Source organism: Cyclopterus lumpus, chromosome 5 (assembly GCF_009769545.1).
Source record: "Cyclopterus lumpus isolate fCycLum1 chromosome 5, fCycLum1.pri, whole genome shotgun sequence".
Classification (NCBI taxonomy): Eukaryota; Metazoa; Chordata; class Actinopteri; order Perciformes; family Cyclopteridae; genus Cyclopterus; species Cyclopterus lumpus.
In genome coordinates this window covers 3,080,702-3,098,444 of record NC_046970.1, presented here as the reverse complement: position 1 = coordinate 3,098,444, position 17,743 = coordinate 3,080,702, and the positions used below count along the sequence as shown (strand labels likewise).

The following is a 17,743-nucleotide window of genomic DNA, read 5'->3' as shown; positions in this document are numbered from 1 at the left end:
TAGAAGTTTAAATAATAAAAATAGACATACTGTATATAAATATTTATTAATTAAAATGTATACATATCTATTTATATATACATATATCTAGATGTATTTATATATATTTAGATTAGATTAGATTTTACTTTATTCATCCCCGGGGAGAAATTATGTGAAGCAGCAGCAGCAAACATGTTTACAAATGTACAATACAATAAAAATAAAATAGCAGGGCATATTACATTTTAAGAATTTAAATTAAAAAAGGAAATGAACATTTGAAAATGAAAGTGTATAGAGTGTGTCTCACTCAGCAGCAGTGGTTGGATGGTGTTGGTCAAAGGAAGTGATTCTCACAGAGCCACCGGTTCCATCCAGGTGTGACTGGGCTCGCTGCAGCAGGTAGATGATGGCGTCGTCCATTCCCACACGAGGCTGGTAAGAAAACTGCAGAGGTGAGCCAAGACCAGTCACATGGGATGTGAGGGCAACTGGTCGGAAGTCCTTGAGGTCAGATGGAGTGGACTTCTTTGGACCAGGCACGACGTCTTCCACAGCACCGGGACCTGTGGAGGTGCTGCAGGTCTTCAGGACCCTGGGGCTGATGCCATCAGGTCCTGCAGCTTTGCCTTTGTGGAGTCTCTCCAGCTGTTTTCTCACCTGGCCAGTCGTCACAGGGAGGGGGAAGGGGGGAAGGGGGGAGGGGGTGCAAGAAGCCTTTGTGCAGCTCACCAGGGGGGACAGAGGGGGGAGGTGTGTTGTGTGGAGGAGACGGATGAGGGCTGTGAACTAAACCTATTTATATATGTGATGTATTTTTCAAATATAGGCATTTAAATATATATAATATTTATATTTATATCAGCGCACATTAATGGGAATAAAAAATGCATATTAAGACGTTATATTATAAATATAGACATTTAAATAATATAAATATTTATACAAGTATATATTTATACATATTTGTATTTTTTATATACATAAATATGTATTGATATATACATATCTTGTTACATATAAATATACTTCTTTTTATAGATGTATACTCTTAGGTCGAAGGACTGCTCCAGCACGACGCACCATTTCAGTTATTTAATTTTGTTCCTTTTTATTTTAAAAATACTTGATCATTTTTACTATTCACCGTCATGGTGCGCGTGCCAACAGTAACACATGGAGAACAACATGTGTATGACGGGCTTCAAGTGGCGCACGCACTGAGAGGCAAGTTCCGTCTGGGAGGGGCTTTCCGTTGCCGTGACGGTGTTGAGTCCGTCGGCGGTGTAACAACCGGAGGGTTCGTCATCCGGTGCAGAAGGGAAACCTTTCTTCTCCCCCAACGAGCAGGTCTGCTGGGATGCGCAGGGCTCCGACACCACGGCGGAGGTCGCGAGGCTGCTGGTGAATTACAATTGGGATACGGAGCCACTATGAGCGACGGGCTCCCCCCCACACACACACCCCCACCACCACCACCCCGCCTCGTATATCACAAAGTAGCGCACGTTTAATTAATTGAAGCTCTCTTCTGGTGGTGGGGGTCGGGTGGGGGGGGGGACTTGGTCCCGTGGTCGCATGCAGGAATGATTTTTCTCGGCTTGGTTTTGCTCCAGAGGACCATGGAGACCTCCGAAGGCATCGGTCATGCTCTCTGGTAAGATGATGGTGGTGGTGGTGGTGGTGGTGGGGGGGGGGGGGTTCTGCTCCAAGATGTCCTTCTCATGCCGCCTGGGCGTATTTATGAACAGCCTATATTCTCTGTTATGAAGAAAAGAAGGAAGCAGCCCGGCCTACATTACGGAGGTTACAAGACGTGGTCGTGTTATTACCGTTCGGCTCGCGCGCGCATCGCGCCGTGAACGCACCGTGAACGCACCGTGTGTGTCAGCCCCGCCACACACCTGCGGTATGTTATTGCTGCCGTTAAGTTAATTAGCACGGCGTGTTTTATTACCGGCGCTGCCGCCCGCAACCGACTCTGCAGATGCGGGCTGGCTGCAGCCTCAGAGCCGGGCTCTAATGATGGGGGGGGGGGGGTAACACACGCTGTGCATGCTCTCCACGCTGTGCTTAACAACACGCCTGTAAATTGGACGTGTGTGTGAGATGAAATTCCAATATGTGCGCCGTTCAGACTGCGCTCGCGCTGTGTGTGTGTGTGTGTGTGTGCGTGCGCCAGCGCCTGGAAACGTCGCGCCTGTCCGTTAAAAAGGGCAATGCGCGTGAATTCAAATGGTCATGCTTCTTGGGGTGGTGGGGGGTAAGGGACACACACACACACACACACACACACACGCACACAACTTGTCCCCGTTACTGCGTTGATGTGGAGAGGGACGGGCAGAAGCAGCACTCTGCTGGGCCTTATTGATTCCACAGTTCTCATGTGCAGCAGCCATAAGCCCTATTATTAACAGATTCCTGAACAAGGATGTCTGTCTGGATCTGAACACACTGTGTGTGTGTGCGTGTGTGTGTGTGTGTGTGTGTGTGTGTGGGGAGGGGGGGGGGGGCCTTCAGGGCAGTTAGCCCGCCCCTCGGTGTACCTGGGAAACTCTCTCTCTCTCTCTCTGTCTTCAAAAGATGTTTTTCCAACTTTGCTGCCAAGTATTTTCGTGGCAGCTGATGGTTTTTATTTTGGGGGTTCTTGTTTACTTGCCAGCCATTGAAGGCAATGTGCGTTGGAGGTTTGGTGTTGGGGCCGTTTCAAATGCATGTGACACATGGGTGTTATTGTTTTCTCCTCTCTCTGGTTGCTGTTGTGGCTCTTTCTACTTTCTTTTTATTTATTTTTTAACTGGCCCATAAAGGTACGTTTCTGTAGGTATACATGACATGTCACCACTGCATTAACCCTGGGCACTATGAACAGTGTCTCGCTAAGGGACACGTGGACAATGGTACCCGACCCTGCAGGGTTCAGGGACAACTGGCTCTACCTAATAAACCAGCCACCCCCTGTGGGTGTTCCACACTTGTATTAAGTGTTACTCTTCAGTCAAACACCGTGGACTTTGCCCCAGTTTGGCGCAAACAATTGTTTTCGCCATTCTGTGACACCGAGGTGACACGGATCCCTTTACGAGGCCCTTAAGACACAGACTGACTGAGCATTTGGTTCAGCAGCACACCGACTGGCAGCCATGCAGATTTAATGGGGGGTGTGGTAGAGTCGCACACTCGCCCCACCCTCCAGAACCCTTTTACTCTACATTTGCATATAGGTTTAAAATGAAAATATGCTTTTGGCCTCGGCCAAAGCGCCTCGGTGCTTAGTGTGTGAGCTCGGGGGGTGAAATCCCAGACCCCCATCAAATGGATAACACCCGGGTGTTGTGCTCTCATTTAGTGGATAAGAGAGAACTCACCCACATGTCTTCTCAGAACAGGCTGGTGCCGTAATGGATGTAAGTGCACGTGGCTGAACATCAGAAGAAGCCTTGAACTCCGAAACCAAACAAAGTGGATCACAGCCACAGTGGAACATAAAAAATAAAAAAAACACAACGTTGGAACACGTACAGAAATCCCTCCAGGTGTTGCAGCGCAAAGGGAGAATGCATACGAATAATCCCCTCGGACGTTAGCGCCGCATTCCTTTCTTTATTACTCCCCCCTCCCCCCACTCCCACCACCTTAGCAGAACCCAGGTGGACAGCAATCACCAGGATTGCTTTGATTCACAAAGGTGAGCGTCAAGGCTGAAGCGGGGGGGAGCCGCGCGATTGGTTAGTCGGTGCTAAGCTGCCCCGCCGCGTGACGATAAGCGTGTTATAAATCAGTATTACATGGACACAGAGAGCACGGGAAGAGCATGTTAGTGGGGGGCCTGGAGGGGCAGGAGATGGGGGGGGGTCACCCGGCCTCCCATAAGCCCTCCGCAGCTCTTTGGTTTGGGGTTGGTCATGTAGATGTAGACCGTCACTCATCTCTCTATCATGCAGGAGAAACCCGTGTTCTCTTCTTCTGGTTGTAAACCCTGCTCTGGTTACCGTGCGTACCTTCACCAACAGCAGCTGTGTCAACACCAACAGGGAGCGCGAGGGCCTCACCTGCCCGAGGAGGAGCCCGGCGGCGCCTCAGCTGGCCCCCTTTTCTTTTTAGTTTCACTGCCACCGGGGGAACGCTCTGCGGCGCATCGACACCGTTAAGACATCGCCGTACTGTAAGTCGTGAACGCATCTGTTATGTAAATGCTGTTGACAGCAGCAGCCGGGTTCCTGGCACTCTCGGGCCAGATAAAAAGCTGCCGGCGGAGAGAGAGTGAATCTCTTTAAGAGCCGGGAGGCGTTGCGTTTGTCCGGGGTGGAGAAAACTGGTTATAAAACTGTTGCCTGTAAGAATTTAGCTCGGCTGTGTTGTGATCTAATATGAATGACTCCTAAGCCGATAGGGGAGAGCGGAGCAGTGCAGTCTGGAGGAGGATCGGGCCTACCTTACAGGCCTCAGTGTTGAGCCCCCGTCGGACTTGCATATTAAACCCCTCGCTGATTTGCATTTGTGTGAGTGATGCGGAGGGGCGGGGGAGGAGCAGGGGGGGGGGGGGGCTCGTTCTCACCAGCTCATGTTTTAATCAACGAGGCTCCCACAGTGCTATCTCCACCACCACCATCCCCTGAGCCCGTCCCTACACCCCCTATCACTCTCTCTCTCTCACACACACACACGTGTTTTGATGATACCCATGTGTGCATATCTCTGGAACTTGCCCCCCCCCCCTTTGACGCCGCTCCCCGTGACTCTGGCGTTTTATCTGATCCTCCATCGTCCCCGCCGTATCTCCCGCAGGCTTCTCTCTGGAATGTGATGCCCGCCTCGTGTTGTTGTTGCAGGCCTTTACCTGGCTGTACCTCTCCGGGCACATCTGTGCGCCAGATGTTCGCGCAGTAAGCGCTCGACTTTCAACCCAGTGAGACCACTGGTCCTCTCTCAGGTGCGCCGTTCGGCTCGGTAACGGCGGTTAGAGGGCGAACCTGTTGCGGCCCGATCCTTCTGTCCTCGTCTCAAAGTCGTACGTGAACGTCGTGGTAAGATTGGAATGCCTTGATGTTGGTTGTCTTTTTTTTTAGCTCTTTGCAGAGTCCTCATGAGAAGGACCTGAAAGCTTGGATACTTTGTGGGTTACGCTGCAGTGAGAGGAGCGTAGCAGGATGCGTAACCTTTGCCGAACAATAGACTATAACGGGCCGAGCGCCACAATGTTTCTCGTGGAGTCGGTTGGCGCCGGGTGCAGAGAGTCTGTATGCGTTGAGGCCTCCAGGTGCGTGTCGTCCTGTAGGGAAGTACGAGGAGCCAATGAACGAGCAAACAGACTCATTTACCTGCTCACGGTCGCCAACGTTAAATGGAAAATGGACCGGACTTGGATCGCACTTTTCTAGTCTTTCCGACCACTCGAAGCGCTTCAACACTACTTGTCATTTGGGGTTAGGTGTTTTGCACAAGGACACATTGTCATGGACTAGCGGAGCCGGGGTTCGAACCGCCGACCCTCGAACCGCCGACCCTCCTCTGATTGAGGCAACAGTCGGCCATTAGCTACCGGTCAGACCACACCAAGTAACGCTGTGTGTTGAAGTCTGTTTATTACATGACCAAGAAGGAGAAATGTGTTTTAAATGGCTGTATTATTGCCAAAAAAGGTGACACTGGTCAACCCGGGGCAACCAAAGTCGTCGTTTTCTAACACCGACACATTTTAGCGAGTGGAAAAAGGATGGCGCCGGGCTTCGGGGCTTCGGGGCTTCGGGGCTTCGGGGTTTCGGGGTTCTGAGTGAATACTTTGCCTGCCGGACGAAGCCGTTCGGCCTTTAGGCTCCTGCTGCCCCGGCGACCATGCCGACGAAGGCCACTCGTCTCCGCCTGTCCCCTCTTGGCGTCCTCTTGTCTCTGCGGGCCGTGCAGCCCGGAGCGGACATGCCTCGTACCTTCCCTCCCCGGCGAAGGTCCTTCTCAGTATATTAGATTGACTTGAAATCGGGTTATCGCTGGCGTCGCTTTTGTGTAACAGGATTCATGTGACAAGCTTGTGTGTGTGTGTGTGTGTGTGTGTGTGTGTGTGTGCGGTTGTAACCGCCATTTGTTTGTGTGAAAGGCCCCGACTTGTCTGTGCGGGGGCTTGGGGGGGGTCGAGCATGTCGGGGGCTGGGGGACCTTCACACGTTCACTGGTTCAGTTCCCAGGACGGTGGGACCAACGCGAACCAGCGTTTCAAGTATGCCTTCAACTCAAAAGAGAGCCTCGTTCTTGATGTTGTTTATTGGGCGAGGAAAACAACAACACACCGCCTCACCGACCCCCGATCAGCAAACAAAAAGAAACGTTTCCTTTTGAAAGAGATGTGCACGCTGGCAGCAGCAGGATCGTTTCTGCTTCAGCCCTCCGAGGCCCTCCGTCTAGATGGGGTTGAGGGTTGAATGGAGTCGCTTTATGATCTACTCGACTCGGCGAAGGCGCTTGTTTACGGCAAGCGTTGATTGAGAGGCTTCTGGCAGAAAAAGGCGATGGCTATTTTGGGATGTCGCGTCTCTATTGGGCATTAGGGGAAGAGGCTTTGTTCGTAATGAACCTCCGTTCTTCGCTGGGGGAACACTGCTCGCATTTCTCATCCGAGGTTTTTTCTCTTGACATCCGCTATGTACGAGCTACACAACACAGTGACCACAATTCACTGCAAAGTGAGTTTGGTGTAATCTTTGATATTTATGACAGCAGGAACGAGGAAAACTCTGCTGAACGTTGCATTTTGCTCGTCTCCTGGCTTTGCTTCTGGCCCCCCTTCCTCTCTGGCCCCCCTTCCCCTCCTTTTGTACCCGCGCTGTAGCCGTTGAGCTACGGAGACATAAAACACGGAGGGTTTTAGCTTTCTGCACATACATTATTCATGTCACTTATCCTCATCCTCATTTCCTTCTCTTTGCAAATTAATTGGTCGCTAATTGTATCTAATATTAGAGTATTATTCACAGAATGCCTTCAGGTGCAAGTTGAGTTATCTTCAGACTGTTTTTGATCTCCTGATGTTCTATAAATGTTCGTTTTTATTAATCTCTGATTCTGTACGCGTATTTTACAGTCCCAGAAAAAATATCTAAATATTGTTCCACTATTCTTGTCTTTTAAAAGAAACATTCACTATTATGAAGGTTTTTTTTCTTTGTTACCTGCACAGAGGTGCAGTAGCGCCCCCCGATGGTACCTGGTGGGATCTGCTCGAGCAGACACCCGGATGAGCATACTGCTGACTTGCTAGAAATGCATTGACTTTTAGACCTCCAGAAAAAACACAGGGCTGGAAACCTCTAAGCCCTCCGACACATTTAGCCGATGCCTTTCTCAGCTGAGTCTCCGTTGCCTCTTCCACAGGTGAGGGCGCGGCCGGGAGCGAGAGTTGTAAAGTCCCCAGAGTCACATCACATGGAGGTCAAAGGACATCTGATCACATCCATGGGTTTGGGGGCTCCTGGTGAGTACTCATGACTCCTCACAGTGTAGTCGGACACTCTCGTGTCTGGACAGGCCTGGAATGGCTTGTCTCCCCCCCCCCATCCTCACACACACCCCTCCCCCCTTTCTCACAGTTGAAGAGAAGGAAAACAAAAGTGTTTTTCTCAAGGTAACAGCCAGCTGAGAAAACAGCTGCATGTGTGTGAAGGCCTTTTGTTCAGTGCTGCCGCCCCCCAGCTGTCGGGTAATCTTATCAGAGCACGGAGGGGCGGTGAGAACGGAGCAACTTTAAAAAGCAATCATAGAAACCCAAAACACTGCGCTTAATGACTATGAACGTTTGAAATGGTGAAATGTCTTCGTTTGAATCGTCTGCATTCAGGTGATTACGCCCAAAATGTCCAGCCTGTCTGTCGTTTTTTCTATATTATTATTATTATAATTAATATTGTCAGCAAATCCCACAAAAAGACAAAAAACAACAATGCGGTTCCTACTTTACTGTATACACTTTCATTTTTATTTCATTTTCATTTCCTTTTATTATTTAAATTCTTAAATGTAATATGCCCTGCTAGATGAATAAAGTCCAATCTAATCTAGTGAAGAAAACAGAGCATGTACATGGACCCCTTCCAGCAGGGATCACGTGACCCGGTGCAAACGCCGTGGCTCATTGTTGAGTTTTTAATAGTTGTGGGACAACAATGGAGCTCTGTGACCCGGAGGAAAGAGGTATAACAGGCTTTGGATACACTCACGATACGGCATTCTATGTATTCTTTGGTATTGTGGACCCTAATAATATAGAAAGTTAACAATGCGCTGCGTATGTGCTGTGTAAGATGTTCAAGGCGGCCAGGACGGCAAGCTGCAGGCGGAGAGGGCTGCGGCTCTGCAGGAGAGGAAGCAGGCCCTGGAGGCGCTCCTCAACTCCAGAGTGGGAGAGCTCAAACAAGTCTGCTTGCAGGAAGCCGTGAGTATAGTTCTCCTTTCTCTTTCCATGACATAGTGCAGTGTGTTACCTTGTTTAATTAATTAATTACTAAGCATATCGTATATTCTGAACATGTTCTCTTCTAAAGATGGATTGTATATTCATAAATATTTGCCTCTTTCAGTGCAGTCTACTGTTTAAGGGGTGGGTTTTTATTAAGACTTGAAGTAATCTGTTAAGTGGTGTCATTTGGACACTTTATGGACCACTTTAAGACCTCGCAGGCCAGTGAGAAGAGGGATTGTTGTTGCTGGGGGCTAATGGATGTCCTCTGCAGGAGCTGACTGGGAAGTTGCCACATGCCTTCCCCCTGGAGACGGGGGAGAAACCCCCACCGGTGCAGCGCAGAGCTGGCCTGCCGCCCAACGCCAAGGCAGAGGTAAGTCAACACCTTGAATATCAATTGTGTTTACGCAGCAGCTGGACCGCCGCGTGTCTCTAACGCGGCTGTCTGTCCCCCCCCCCCCCCCATTCCCCCCCCCGGCTGAAGGATGAGGCGGCCCAAAGGAAGCAGATGAAGGCCATCTTCACCGGCGCTCTGTACCGACACTCAGATGCGGAGCGAAACGTCCCGAATAGCAAGAGGACAGTTCACCGGGGGTGTCACACAGGTACCGTCTCACACCGTGCCCCCACTTAAAAATGATGGAAGACACGTCCGGATGCAAGTGAATTAAAAACAAAGACGCGTTGTCATTCACACTTTTATGAAACAAATACAGCTTATGTGACGGTTTGTTGTCTTCCAGAGGACACCGTCATGTCAGAGAGTACAAGCTCCATGTCGGATTCAACGTCCCACGACAACGGTGAGTACCGACTGTCTTGTCAACAACATCTCCGGCGGGGTACATGCACATGCATATTCAGCATCACTCGTTTTGTACTTCAAGACGACGAATGTGAACACGCCGTCCCATTTCGGTTGTAAAAGCCCGAAATAGCGCTCTCGTCTCGTTGCGCTCGTAACGACAGTAATCACTTCTTTGTCCGGCCTCATTTCTTTTTCCTTCTCCTCACAACAGAGTCGTCTCCCAGCGTGGCGGCCGACCAGCGCTCTCTGTCTCAGCCCCGGCTCACGGTGGGCAGCCCCGACCACCGGATCAGCAGGAAGCTGTCGCCGGTGGAGATCTACTACGAGATGAGGACGCGCCGCAACTCCGTCACGAGCTCCGTCAGGTACTCGAAGTGCCCCCCCCCCCCCCCCCCCCCCCCCCCCCCCCCCCCCCCCCCCCCCCCCCCCCCCTCCCCTCCCCTTAGCACTACCGAGAGCGTTCATACAAATGGCGATTTGTTTTGACGTCCTCTTGCGTTGCTTCTCGCAGCCCGGCTCACTCTCTGCCAAGAAGTGCATCCAACGTTGAAGGCCGAAGCGTTCCGGCAACTCCTCTGTTGGCCCGGACGGCTCCCATCAGCGTTCACGTCAGGTAATCTGTGCTCCCGCCCCGCTGTGGTGGCTTAATGACTTAGTTAAATGCAGACGCGGAGTCGGGTGTTGTAACAACGATTAGTGTCATATTCAGCCACCAGCCGGGGGGCTCCGGCTCACCGTCTGGTCTCTAAGCAGACAAATTGTGTTCCCATCCTAAGTGATTTTCTGTGAAATGCAATTACATGGTTTCTGACTGAAAAATCGCTTTTCTTTATCCACGGTTGCTCCGAGTCCTGATGGAAGCTGTTTCTTGTGCTCGCCTCAGGTCGGATGCGTCGGGCGGCAACGGGTTGAAGCAGTGGTCCGGCAGCCTGGATGTGCCCTACATGATCCCGCTGGCCCCGGAGGGCTCTTCCTCCGACCGCCGAGGCTGCCCTTACAGCTCCCGGGCCCGGCGCAGCAACAGCTCCGAGGCCCTGCTGGATCGGTCGAGCCTCCCGGACGATCCTGCTCCCAGGAACGGGATGCCCCCCAGAGGAGGGCCCTACAAGAGCTCAGAGACACTGACCGACGGCAAGCTGCGCCACATTCACCTGGGCAGCCCCGAGAGGCACGCCGACGGCTCCGTGGACCAGGCCAAAATGCGGCTGTCCATGGGCGACAGAGGCGCCGGCGGAGGATACAACGAGCTGCTGATGGACTATATCTGGGGCAAACAGCAGCGGACGCAAGTGCAGCACCCCCTGTACCAGTCCACAGGCAGGATCTGGCAGGACGTGTCCTCTCCCCGCTCCTCCACCGCGGCGGTGCCTCCCCATGCCAACGGCTTCTCCCATTCCCAGGTGAACCTCCCCAGCGCCGCGCCTCCTTACAGCCCCATGGTCCTCCGAGGGTCCCAGGCGGAGCTGCGCAGGGTCAAAGTCACCAGAACCAAATCTTGTGGACCCTTTATTCCGCTGCAGCAGCATCCCCAGGACGCCATCCTGCTCTCAGCGTACGACTCCCCCCTCCCTGCCTCTGGCACCAGCACGTCCTCCATCCCCAACCTGCACCCCTACCAGACCGAGCTGTCGGGTCCCTCCTTCAGCCGCAGACCCCCGCAGTTCTCTCTCCCGACCCCAGAAGACTCGACGCGAAGCTTGCATAAAGCCCTGGCTCTGGAGGGACTGAGGGACTGGTACCTGAGGAACGCCCTTGGCTATCCTCCCGCTGCCCCGAAGGGCCACGAGGCAGGGATCTCGCGCCTCTCACACCCCCACCCGCTGGTGCACCAGGCCCAGTCTGTTCAAGGGGAACCGGGCAACCTCCAAAGGTCTCAGATGCCCCAGTCAGCCAGCTTCCACGGACACCCGCTGCATGGAAGGTCAGTATTTGGTTTCTTCTCTTACAGCTTGGTCTCCTTGGAATCAGTATCAGTGCTGTGAGCTCCAACTCGTACCAGCCTGAACAAATGAGACCTTTCTCTTTCACTGTTGTGCGTTATTTTGTGTGTCGCGGTTGCATTTCACTTTAAGGGACGCGATGTCAGGGACAGGGTGGCGCTATTATTCTCACTCTATCCCCAGCCGATCCATCTATCATACCGTGACCTTTACAACCGTGCTTGTTGTTTTTTTGTTGTTGTTTTGTTTGTGTTTGTATTTTTTGCACGGTCGGCATTAGCCAGCGTCCAGGCACTCGGACGTCTTCCTCGTCACTCAAAGGCGTCCTTGAATTGCCTCAAAGTGAGAGACAGGCATTCACATGTACACATGAAGCGTTGAGAGATGGAACGTGGACTTGCATTAATGGGCATCTTTAATCATGACAGTAGTTTTTATATCATGAACGTGTATTCTCTGTGTGGTTTCACCCTCCACTTCCTGCGTATTGATTTGTCTTGCCTCCCCGACAGGTCGATGGAGTTCTCTCTCTATCAGGAGACTCCTCACCCAGAGGTGCAAGAGGTGACCCCAAAGGAACCCAGTGCAGACCCAGGCACCCTAGTCTGAAGCAGCAGAACACACACACACACACACACACACACACACACACACACACACACGTTGATACAATGTGACCTCAACAGCGACCTCAGCAGAAAGAGACTGGAACACAAGACAAACTGTAGCCGTACGGTGTGAAAAGGCCTCGGCGGGTTCCCCCGTGGTCTCACCGGTCCCACCAGTATATGAACTTTAAACCCAGTACTCTCACGTGGATGGGCACTGGAGTTGACTCCTCTGATAACACTACGGTCACGCTGTGCTTAGTATATCAATATTTCCGTTCCGACACCAAGCAGTAAAACCCTCCCCTCGATTAACCCCGAAAGATATACTTTTTTACAGAATATATACAACTCCTAAATGACTATTTTGTATCTCCTGAGATATAAAGAACAACTATATTAAAGTAATGTATTGCTTGTTGATCTTGTGATACACACACACACACACACACACACACACATAACACAGGTGTTATATGAGCTCCCATTCATTTGAAACATATTAAAACATGCCGGTGAATGTGCGTTTGTAAAAACTGTAGCGAAAAAGTCCCGTGGTCATCTGCCGTTAATTTCACCGCCGTTTGTATTTTTTTGTCCACGTTTGATGAAGGAGAAGGGAGGGGGTGGGGGGTGGGGGGGGTCGTGACCTGTAGCGTGCCGGTGTAGCAGACGTGCCGACGTGATCTTGATATCCAAACTAAAGCCGGCTCAGAAACCTTTTTTTTAAAGTGCTTTCTAATCATCTGAAATGCTCGTAGCATTAAGCCCGTCGTGAGCTTTAGCCCGAATCGGAAAAAAAAATGAAAGCAGTTCCCGATGTCACTAAATTAGGGTGTTTGGAATGATGTCATATATATATATATTGTGATTTTTTAAAAATGTTTTTTTCTAGATCCGGCTCCGTGCCGGACAGTAAACGTAGCTTTTCTCCGTGTCCGACCTTGAAAGAACAATTAGACGGGAACCTGAGGGCTATTTACTCCCATCAAATCCCTCTGTTCCTGCATTTAGTTTGAGTGTCGTATGGAGCACTTTATGAACATCTTAAGCCTTAATTCTCTTTGACAGGCAGTAGACGGGGTTTATAATAAAATGAGGAAAGTACGTTGTTGTGGACATCTACTGACGGTCTATCTGAGAGCGAGTCTGTACATAGAGTGGGTCGTGCTGGTGAGTTTCTAGTCGTACTAACAACGTCCTTTTTAAAAGTAACCACATGATAAGTATTTAATCAAAATAGACTCCTCCCACTCTCCAAGTGAGCACTATTTAATTGGTTGTGAAAGGTGAGGTTGGTGTGAACAGGATCGGGCCGCTGACGGCGTGAGCAGGTCTCATGCCGGTAAAAATGTGTTCATGAGAATTCATGCCGGTGAATTTTCTTTCTTTTCTTTTGGGGGTATTCGTAATGACTTTTTAAGGCATTTCACGTGCTCGGTTTTAGTGTCGTCTCAAAAAGAGAAAGAAAGAAACGTTACTTTTTTTTAGTAGTTATGCGTCATAAACTATTTAGTAATCGGTTTTAATAGTGTCGTGAACATCAGGAGGGTCAGAATAATACATGAAACTGAAAGTAGACGTCTTGTAGGCTAGACACATCATTTTCATGTTACCTATGTTACCTGGTGGGATGTTACCTATGTTACCTGGTGGGATGTTACCTATGTTACCTGGTGGGATGTCACCTGGTGGGATGTTACCTGGTGGAATGTTACCTATGTTACCTGGTGGGATATCACCTGGTGGGATGTTACCTATGTTACCTGGTGGGATGTTACCTATGTTACCTGGTGGGATGTCACCTGGTGGGATGTTACCAATGTTACCTGGTGGGATGTCACCTGGTGGGATGTTACCTGGTGGGATGTCACCTGGTGGGATGTTACCTATGTTACCTGGTGGGATGTTACCTATGTTACCTGGTGGGATGTTACCTGGTGGGATGTTACCTATGTTACCTGGTGGGATGTCACCTGGTGGGATGTTACCTATGTTACCTGGTGGGATGTCACCTGGTGGGATGTTACCTGGTGGGATGTCACCTGGTGGGATGTTACCTATGTTACCTGGTGGGATGTTACCTGGTGGGATGTTACCTATGTTACCTGGTGGGATGTCACCTGGTGGGATGTTACCTATGTTACCTGGTGGGATGTTACCTGGTGGGATGTTACCTATGTTACCTGGTGGGATGTCACCTGGTGGGATGTTACCTGGTGGGATGTCACCTGGTGCGATGTCACCTGGTGGGATGTTACCTATGTTACCTGGTGGGATGTCACCTATGTTACCTGGTGGGATGTTACCTGGTGGGATGTTACCTGGTGGAATGTTACCTGGTTGGATGTTACCTGGTGGGATGTTACCTGGTGGGATGTTACCTGGTGGGATGTTACCTATGTTACCTGGTGGGATGTCACCTGGTGGGATGTCACCTGGTGGGATGTTACCTGGTGGAATGTTACCTGGTGGGATGTTACCTGGTGGAATGTCACCTGGTGGGATGTTACCTATGTTACCTGGTGGGATGTCACCTGGTGGGATGTCACCTGGTGGGATGTTACCTGGTGGAATGTTACCTGGTGGGATGTTACCTGGTGGAATGTCACCTGGTGGGATGTTACCTGGTGGAATGTCACCTGGTGGGATGTCACCTGGTGGGATGTTACCTGGTGGAATGTTACCTGGTGGGATGTTACCTATGTCACCTGGTGGGATGTCACCTGGTGGGATGTTACCTGGTGGGATGTCACCTGGTGGGATGTTACCTATGTTACCTGGTGGGATGTTACCTGGTGGGATGTTACCTGGTGGAATGTCACCTGGTGGGATGTTACCTGGTGGGATGTCACCTGGTGGAATTTCACCTGGTGAGATGTCACCTGGTGGGATGTTACCTGGTGGAATGTCACCTGGTGGGATGTCACCTGGTGGGATGTCACCTGGTGGGATGTTACCTATGTTACCTGGTGGGATGTTACCTGGTGGGATGTTACATATGTTACCTGGTGGGATGTCACCTGGTGGGATGTTACCTATGTTACCTGGTGGGATGTTACCTGGTGGAATGTTACCTGGTGGGATGTTACCTGGTGGGATTTCACCTGGTGGGATGTTACCTATGTTACCTGGTGGGATGTCACCTGGTGGGATGTCACCTGGTGGGATGTTACCTGGTGGAATGTCACCTGGTGGGATGTTACCTGGTGGGATGTCACCTGGTGGAATGTCACCTGGTGGGATGTCACCTGGTGGGATGTTACCTGGTGGAATGTTACCTATGTCACCTGGTGGAATGTCACCTGGTGGGATGTTACCTTGTGGGATGTCACCTGGTGGGATGTTACCTATGTTACTTGGTGGGATGTTACCTGGTGGGATGTTACCTGGTGGGATGTTACCTGGTGGAATGTTACCTGGTGGGATGTTACCTGGTGGAATGTCACCTGGTGGGATGTTACCTGGTGGGATGTCACCTGGTGGAATTTCACCTGGTGGGATGTCACCTGGTGGGATGTTACCTGGTGGAATGTTACCTGGTGGGATGTTACCTGGTGGAATGTCACCTGGTGGGATGTCACCTGGTGGGATGTCACCTGGTGGGATGTTACCTGGTGGAATGTTACCTGGTGGGATGTTACCTGGTGGAATGTCACCTGGTGGGATGTCACCTGGTGGGATGTCACCTGGTGGGATGTTACCTGGTGGGATGTTACCTGGTGGAATGTCACCTGGTGGGATGTCACCTGGTGGGATGTCACCTGGTGGGATGTTACCTGGTGGAATGTTACCTGGTGGGATGTCACCTGGTGGGATGTTACCTGGTGGAATGTTACCTGGTGGAATGTCACCTGGTGGGATGTCACCTGGTGGGATGTTACCTGGTGGGATGTTACCTGGTGGAATGTTACCTGGTGGGATGTTACCTGGTGGAATGTCACCTGGTGGGATGTTACCTATGTTACCTTGTGGGATGTCACCTGGTGGGATGTCACCTGGTGGGATGTCACCTGGTGGGATGTCACCTGGTGTCTGCGGCTATCTGACGGCTTCACATCCTTCTTCATCGAGCTTCTTCCTTCTGGTGAAAACCTGAAATCAAAGACCAAACTGCTGTGCACCGGGGGGGTCGTAAATGTATTTTTCATAAAATGTATTATATGCGTAAGTTGAAAAACGAATGGTATGAATTTGGCTCTGAAGCAAATTTATTCAAACTATATTATATTTATGAACCTATAACATTTTGTAGCCATCTACTGTAGCTCTTTCTCATCAGTAAGGGAATTGGTAATGTGTGTTAAATCCACTTTGTTCAGCAGCGTGACGTGTTCATATTTTATTCTTCTTTTTAAAAAAAAAGTATTTAAATACAGCTGTTTTCTCTTTCCCTCCTCTCTTCATACCCAGGCCTGTGAAATATGACTAAATAGGCCCGCCCTATACTGTATGTATGAGAAATAAAGTGTCATGTTGAAATTAATAAAGAATGTGTCAGGCATGTTTATTTATAACACATAAGTAAGAGCAGAAGCATACTGTACACAGTTGCAGTAAATTAAGTGGAGCGTAGCGTTTGAAAATGGCCAGAAAATTACTTAAATAAAAAGAATGAACACAACATATTATGAGAATTAAAATCTTCAAACTTTAGGTGAAAAAGTGCAGGTTAAACCACTCTATACTATTTATTATCAAACTAGAGGCTAATAATTATAAAGTTGTCATAGGCAGAAATTTCACACAGAGGCCTTTTATTATTTTATATATAATTACTTTTACCTAAGGAATTATATGATGGTATGTTGGCACAGTTCAGGCCATCGCATTGATTAGGAGATTTTGTACAAAAGTGTTGCTGAAAATGTGTAAAATATGTAATAAAAGGGGTAAAGGCATGCTAAGATGTCCCAAAGTATGCATTTAAACAGATTTTATAGTTTTAAATTATTACTTTTTTTATATCAATATATTAAAAATGAAAAAGTATCTCCATTAAACCCTATGGAGCTAAACATTTTAAAATGTTTCTCCTCTCGAAGTGTTTAAACTAGACACTCCAAGCTCCATTATAGATGCTGTGACCACCAGTATCTACTATAATAATAATAATGTATACAAATAATGCATCAAATTATAGTTAGAATAAAAAACCAAAACAAAGTCAAAGCCATTTTCTTTTTCTGCTTTTGTTTCGCCTTGTCTCCTTTTTGTAATAATGCATAATAACCTCAACACTGATGCACAATCATGTTATTAACACACACACGCACACACACACACACACAAACGGACAGGGGAAAACTATGCTTTTAAAATAGCATCCCAAAAAACTGCCTGTAGCATTACCATAATTATTATTATTACGGTGACCTGTAATAGAAAATAGTGGATAGTCAAAGTTGAAATAATAAAATAAGAGAATGACCCCCGCGCCCCCCTCTGGAAATAGAACTGGGAGCTCCATAGTGGCGTGTGTGTGTGTGTGTGTGTGTGTGTGTGTGTGTGCACTCTGCTATTCCTGGACCCGAGGGTCGTTCAGTCACGCAGGACCGAGTGAGGAGCAGAGTCCTCGTGCCGCCACGCCACTTTTCTTTTTCCCGCGTTACAAATATTACATCTGGATACATATCACGCTCAGCGGTTGGTAAGTAGGCTCCTCCTCTAATGTTGTTGAGTATTTACTGGGAACGAGAAGAAAGAAAAGAGGGCGTTTTTTTGTCAACAGCATGTCCGGAGCATATTTTGGTCCAGCAATAACTGGACTTCACAATAAAAACTATATTTGACTTGGGAGTCGCTGTGGTAGTAAAAAAAAAAAAAAAGAGATAAATTAATAAATGACATACAAAACACATCTTGACATTTACATGTTTAAGGACTTCATAACTGTCAAAGTGCAGAGACGAGTCAAACATTCAGTTATCTGTAAAGTGGAAAGGTAAAAACC

The 17,743-nt window shown here is 49.3% G+C and overlaps 1 protein-coding gene across 1 annotated transcript; it reads left to right on the top strand.

Moving 5' to 3' along the window:
• Positions 1 to 1,282: 1,282 nt before the first annotated feature.
• ccdc120 (coiled-coil domain containing 120) lies at positions 1,283 to 12,387 on the top strand. Its single transcript, XM_034532684.1, has 10 exons — positions 1,283 to 1,639; positions 7,351 to 7,450; positions 8,277 to 8,407; positions 8,706 to 8,807; positions 8,919 to 9,039; positions 9,178 to 9,237; positions 9,454 to 9,607; positions 9,754 to 9,855; positions 10,126 to 11,163; positions 11,695 to 12,387. Exons 2-10 carry the CDS (start codon positions 7,402 to 7,404, stop codon positions 11,789 to 11,791), a joined length of 1,854 nt encoding a protein of 617 aa, XP_034388575.1. The 5' UTR covers positions 1,283 to 1,639; positions 7,351 to 7,401; the 3' UTR covers positions 11,792 to 12,387.
• Positions 12,388 to 17,743: the final 5,356 nt, after the last annotated feature.